Source organism: Perkinsus marinus (genome assembly GCF_000006405.1).
Source record: "Perkinsus marinus ATCC 50983 genomic scaffold scf_1104296977064, whole genome shotgun sequence".
In the NCBI taxonomy this organism is placed as follows: Eukaryota; Perkinsozoa; order Perkinsida; family Perkinsidae; genus Perkinsus; species Perkinsus marinus.
This window is the reverse complement of record NW_003200286.1, coordinates 41269-47675: the sequence shown is the minus strand read 5'-3', so window position 1 is coordinate 47675 and position 6407 is coordinate 41269. Positions and strand designations below refer to the sequence as shown.

General features: G+C 40.3%; 2 protein-coding genes across 2 annotated transcripts in view; both read left to right on the top strand.

Moving 5' to 3' along the window:
* Pmar_PMAR024667 (pentatricopeptide repeat-containing protein, putative) overlaps positions 1–1194 on the top strand; it is a gene marked incomplete at both ends in the record, with an annotated part of 3706 nt that extends 2512 nt beyond the window's left edge. The window contains one exon of the mRNA XM_002764465.1: positions 1097–1194. Coding sequence (XP_002764511.1) covers positions 1097–1194 — 98 coding nt within the window. The remainder of the gene's footprint in view (positions 1–1096) is intronic.
* A 66-nt stretch (positions 1195–1260) lies between these two features.
* Positions 1261–6407, top strand: part of Pmar_PMAR024666 (pentatricopeptide repeat-containing protein, putative) — a gene marked incomplete at both ends in the record, with an annotated part of 6638 nt that continues 1491 nt past the window's right edge. Inside the window, 12 exons of the mRNA XM_002764464.1 lie at positions 1261–1317; positions 1508–1616; positions 1661–1778; positions 2570–2609; positions 2659–2770; positions 3028–3120; positions 3411–3491; positions 3698–3826; positions 4366–4451; positions 4896–5001; positions 5677–5767; positions 6159–6257. Coding sequence (XP_002764510.1) covers positions 1261–1317; positions 1508–1616; positions 1661–1778; positions 2570–2609; positions 2659–2770; positions 3028–3120; positions 3411–3491; positions 3698–3826; positions 4366–4451; positions 4896–5001; positions 5677–5767; positions 6159–6257 — 1121 coding nt within the window. The remainder of the gene's footprint in view (positions 1318–1507; positions 1617–1660; positions 1779–2569; positions 2610–2658; positions 2771–3027; positions 3121–3410; positions 3492–3697; positions 3827–4365; positions 4452–4895; positions 5002–5676; positions 5768–6158; positions 6258–6407) is intronic.

Below are 6407 nucleotides of genomic sequence, written 5' to 3'. Positions count from 1 at the left end.
GTACGCCCGCTCGAAATAGGGCCCCGTTTTCCGAATTCGTGCACAGACCATTAACGCCCGATTCGCTCCGTCGAGTCAGTCCGAACTTTTCAGTAGGCGAATAGTACATACCGTAATTCCTACGATTCCTCTGCGGATTGGGTTCATCTGTTTGACTGGTAGGGTTGATGACCGTTTCACTTGTGACTCATTTTCGCTAACATGTATAACTATTATGTTTGCGGAGCAGTCAGTTATTTTGCGAAACACGTGTAAATCAATTCTGTTCTAATCTCCTTTCAAGAGGAGTTTCACCCATTTTTTGGTGAAGTGGTGTAAAACTCTTCTATGAAAAACTCGACATTCGCGGTGATATGCAGTAGTTGTGAAATGGGTTTTTCACTAGTGTTTTTCATATCACGGTCGTGAAACTCCACATCGCCCAAATTCAATACTACGTGCTCTCGCCCTTCACACATCTACACTGAGTGACAGCTATGGTCTAGAGTATCATCCAGGAACCTATAATGTTGATTGGCCTTGGTATGCTCATTGGCCATTACAGACTCGTTGGGAAAGTTGTCGAGATAATCATCGTTCAACACAACCATAGGAGAGAAATCAAATCTTAGTCTTACTTAATTGATCATGCTGCAACGAGATAGTACTGAGCAAAACGGTCGGGCGGGCGACGACCAAAGATATGAGGAGATTCGTCTTGGGAGCCATGACAAACACAAGAACATACCATTGTTCCGCCCGTCTCTTTGTGGGCTCTGTTTATTTGTTTGATTTGTTAAGGCTGATGAACCTTTCACTTGTGACTCGTATAATCTACCATGTCAAACGTGTATAATTCTGTTTCCACAAAAAACACAACAACATAGTTTTTTCAATATGTAGATACATCAGTGTATAGCAAGACTAAGTAGCTAGTAGCTAAAGGCAAGCCTATGACTAAGGCTGATCAATGTTCCCAGGGGGCCGGACTCATTTTGAATTTTCCACGGATGGCTAGGAACACATTCTTCAATCAATTTCCCATGTAAATGTCATCATCACATTAGCAACATTTTCCCCATTGTTATCAAACCCTTGGGATCGTTATTTCTCAAAGTTAAATGGTTACCTACTATGGTCGAGTCCTTCCTTCGTAAAGCTGTTGGACTTCCACATGAGAAGATCAGAACTCCTCATTACGTGATTGTTTCATGAAGTTGTATTTGATTTGTTATTATATATTTTGTGATCTCGGACGTCATTCAGTTGTCATTGCTCTTTATGAAGATCCGCTTCGGCCTTATCCAGAAGTTGGCCTCGGGTGAGAAGATCAATAAGGTAGTAGGAGTGATATTAGTAGTAGCAGTAGTAGGGGGTCTACTTACGTATATATGCACATGCTCAACTGCACGTGTTGGCGACAATATGAAAATTATGGGGAGAATTGGGAGAAATTTTCATTAGTTTTTGTGCGTTTTCTACCATAACGAGCGAACATATTCTTTTCTAAAACTGGTGTGTGATTCAGATCGGTCAAGGGAAAAAGAACAAAAAAAATCAACAAAAACGCGACAAAAAAGTCGATGTAATGCCCTTCAACAAGAAGCTCACTCGAGCGGCCGAAAGAAAAGAATTGGGTAGTAGCGCTCTCACTGTGCAGCACAAGGTAGATTAATTTTAGTGACGGCTCTGGGAATTATGGATAGTATTAAGAAAGCTGGAGGTCGACCTGATAAACATACCTATGCTAACATCATCAACGTATGCGTTCGATGCGACGATATTACTAAGGCGGAAGAGTAAGTAAAAGTGTGTGGGAAAATATGTTGGTGACAATATGAAAATTTTGAGGAAATTTTTCGGAGATTGTTGTTGGTTTCTGTACATTTCTACTCGTGTATAATTAGTGAGGAAACTACCGAGCTGAGCTGAGGAAAGCTAACATAAATTCCAACACTGATCGACTACATATGTTGGTGACAATTATGAGGAAATTTAGGGGGAATTCTGGTTGGTTTCTGTACATTTCTAATTTCACTAATTAGTGAGGAAACTCCTGAGCTCAGCTGAGGAAAGCTAACATAAATTCCAGCACTGATCGACTACATGTGTTGGTGACAATTATGAGGAAATTTAGGGGGGATTCTGTACACTTTTTACAAAAATTTGTATATATAAACTCCTGAGCTCAGCTGAAGTAAGCAAAAATATATTTCTTTATCACTAACATTAAAAGCAAGGGAGAATCCCTCGAGGAGTTGAAAGTCGCTGAAGTTTCTCCCTAGTGATATGAATAGCACTAGTAAGAAATATATTTCACGACTACTGCATAGTGCCGCGAATATCGCGTTTTTCATGGAGTATTACGCCACTTCACGTAAAACGGGGGAAACTCCACTGAATTTTCATCCGTGATATGAATAGCACTAGCAAAAAATATATTTCACAACTACTGCATAGCGCCGCGAATATCGCGTTTTTCACGGAGTATTACGCCACTTCACGTAAAACGGGTGAAAACTCCACTGAAATATTTTTCACGGTCAATGCAGTTTGGCACTCTTCAAGGTTGCTATTGTCACTGTTGTAGGTTTCTGGCGGAGATGCGTGACTCGGTGGGTCCCTCTGTGGTAGGATCCAAAGGTCGCGGGTTCGATTCCCGGTGGAGACATTTTTTAGGTTCCGATGACTACTATGCTGAAGGGGTATGCTAGTGAAGGAATGAGAGATAAAGCTGTCGAGTTGTTGGAAGAAATGATGAAGACGAAAATTGCTAATGGGCGTTCTGTGAGTAATAATAGGAGGAGTATATGTAATCGCTTTCCTCAGCTGCTGAGCTCAGGAGTTTTCAAAGCTAATTATAGGAGTTTACATCTGAATTCGGGTAGAAGTGTATAGAAATTTACAAGAATTTACCAAAATTTTCTCGAAATTTTCATATTGTCATCGCCAATTTTTGCATATTTTCCCTCTACACTGTCGGTGATCATGAAAATCTACGCGTAGAACTACATATCACAATTTCCATATCTTCTCCCCTTCTACTAGGTGCGTTCCTAAGGGGCTGCCTCAGACATGGATGGTATGAGGCTGCGGTAGCGGCATATAAGAAGGCTAGTGAGAAGGGGATCCTTGAAGACGGTAAGTAGGAGCGAAGTTTAAGGCGAATTCGAAAAGTTGTGGTTCATGTGAGTAGTGGCGATTTGTTGGTTATTAATATTGCAGTTTCAGCCTAGTGATATGCAAAACACTAGTGAAAAATATATTTCACGACTGCTACATAGCGCCGCGAATATCGCGTTTTTGACAGAGTTTTACGCCACTTCACGTAAAATGGGTGAAACTCCATCACTACGGACTTTTGGTGGTCGTCATCGTCATTGTCATTATTATTACTATAGACTCTCACTGATCGTCGCTGCTATCGTCAGGTTGTCGTAACATATACGCCAGGATTCTCTCCTTAGCCGGTCGGAGCTCGGAAGCCATCGCTCTAGAAGGCCTTACTGGAAGTAATGTAGTTGGTCGTATGCAAGTTGTCTCACACGGGGACTGATATGTTACTCTAGTGTTGAAATGTATATATGCGTTCGCTCTTCTCAGCTGAGCTCAGGAGTTTTTTCACTATATTGTAGAAATCCACACACGACTTGGGTAGAAGTATATAAAAATCAAAATTTCTCCATTTTCATTTAGTTGACGATGTTGTTCATGTAAGGTACATTAGCATCGATAGCGACAACCATGGCGATCACTAGTGGCGCCGACAAGGAGGCTGCTGATGCTGCTATAAAGCGAGCTGAAGGGAAGTTAAGCGAAGAGGAGAAGAGAGCTGACGGACTCAAAAGTAATATTGAAAATTTGGACTGTTTTTTAGGGAAATCGCTGATTTTTCCGCAAATTTTTTTTGCTATTGAAAGAGAATTTTTCAGGGAGAAATATTTATGGTTTGTCGTTTGTTATTGTTATTCAATTCGGAATTTTATTTCTTTCCTTGGCAGTTTTGAGGAAATCGCCGATTTTTTCCATTATTATCGAATCGGTGAGGAAGTGCAGAAAAGATTTTGGGAAAACATTTTTTCCGGAAAAAATGTTTATTATTTTTCATGCTCACTCAGGGAGTGTTGAGGAGAAAAACCAAAATACTCGTGAGAAAAATCTTACGTGTATAAATTTATATTATTTGATTTTCCCATAAAAATTAATTAAAAAATATCGTAAAATTAATAATATTTTTTTTCATAAAAGAAATCGTGAGTAATACTTTTGGAGTTCCTCGAAATCGCGGCTTGGCGTTTGTAAAGAGGGAATAACAAAATAGTGATTGACAATATTCAGCAACGATTTTGTTTGAAAACTATTCGTCCTATTCTTATTGTGCTTTAGATAAATTCGGAGATCACTTGATTGCTGAGGCCCGACGAGATTTGAATGCCGCGAAGAAATTCCTGGCGAGCGACACTTCTGTTAATGTAGGATGTTTTTGGCAGCATTGGAGTTTCACCCTAGGGATATGAAAAACATATTTCACTGTGCGGAACACTGCATTGTGTGCTGTCTATCTTGAAGCACCAGCTTCACACAATCGGCCGTTACATAGCTCAGCAGTTGAGCTACAAACTATATAGATAGATTTGATTTTCCGCTCGAACTCCATTGTTGAGCTTTGAACTATGCCCTCTTACAATCATGCCGAAGACCAGACTAGCCAGTCCGCACATCACGACTGCTGCATAGTGTGAATATTACGTTTTTCACCGAGTTTTATACCAGTTTACGTAAAACGGGTGAAACTCCATTTTATGTAAATTGTGAGAAAATTTTAGGGAAATTTCTGTGCACTTCTATTGTATGTAAACTCTTGAGCTCAGCTGAGGTGACCGAAAATATATTCCTCTAAAACTGGTTGTTTTCAGATCAAACCATCTTTTGCGCGCTTTTTATATCTACCAAAGTCCACTGAAAATGACTCTATTGAACAGCGAATTTTGCAAGGATGGAAAGGAATTGGAATCGAGCAAGGTAGGTGTCAATTTGATACTATGCAAATGTGGAAAATGCGCATTTTTTATTCCGGGATTAATGATAGTGAACAACTTGTCGCTATCATAGTCTCGAAAGGTTACTTTTATCACATCACATGTTCATAGCAATGTTAACAATGTTTATGCGATATAGTTTCAGAGCTATTCTTATTAATAACGCACATTATTCACTGTGGTGAAATGAACCCAAATTGATCAGATTCGTTGGGACTGGCGGTCGTCGCTTTGTATATGAACTTAGTAATAACATGAAGTAGATGCGCTCTAACATCGCACTATAGAGGAAACTGCGAGTGTCGGAAAGTATGCACATGGTCAGCAACATGTGTTGGTGACAATATGGAAAATCTGAAGAAATTTTCTGGGGAAATTTTCATTGATTTCCGTGTATTTCCACTCCAATTCGTACCAGTGAGGAAACTCCTGAACTCAGCTGAGAAAAGTGACCATATATTCCTCCAGGGCGTTAGGCGTAAAGTCGGAGGCACCACAAAAAAGAGGGAGTATACTTCGTACGAGACCGAACAGCGTACTACATACGCCCACAGACGTTTTCTCCGCCACTTCGGCTGCACTCAGAAATTTCTGATATATGAACTTAGCAGTAGCGTCATGTAGATGTGCTCAAACGGGGGATATTTTTATTTCTCAGTGGTTGACAACGTTGAGGAGTTCGCGGCGAATATGATGCCTAAGATGCTGAATAATGGGAAGTTGAAAATCACCGATGACGATCGCGGCGTGTGAGTTTGGTTTTCTGATTTGTATGATGAAATTTCAACCGTTTTACGTGAAGTGGCATAATACTCTATGTGAAAAACTCGATTTATGAAAAAGTGAATTGAAAACACTTCGCGAATCACACTGGGAAGATCACTCCGTTTCACGTGAAAAACTCACAGCAATCGTGTATGTTGTTCGCCGCGACTGTTAGCAAGCGAGAAATGTCCGTGCCAGGGATCGAATCCGCAACCTTTACAAACAATACGCGCCCAGTTTCTTCGTCTCGAAACGGTGATTATTGGAGTTTCATCCGTGATATGAGAAATATATTCCACTGAAAATAATCAATTGTTGGTCGCGAATTTCACGGTAAATTCCGGGTGAAAATCGATTATTACTATATCGTGTCAGATGCCTTGAAGTTGGTAGTGGCTCCGGAGACTGGGTACTCTCGCGAGCAAAGCGTGATTGGTCTCAACAGTGGATTGCCGCTGAGTTCAAATTCGACAGGTATGTACAGCACATTGTCCATCACATATGTTGGTATAAAAATGGAAATTCTGAGGAAGTTGTTGGGAAATACTTAACTACTTTTCTACTTTCTACTCGTATTCGTATATGAAGTTGTATAATTAATGAGCTCAGTTGAGGAAAGCAAAG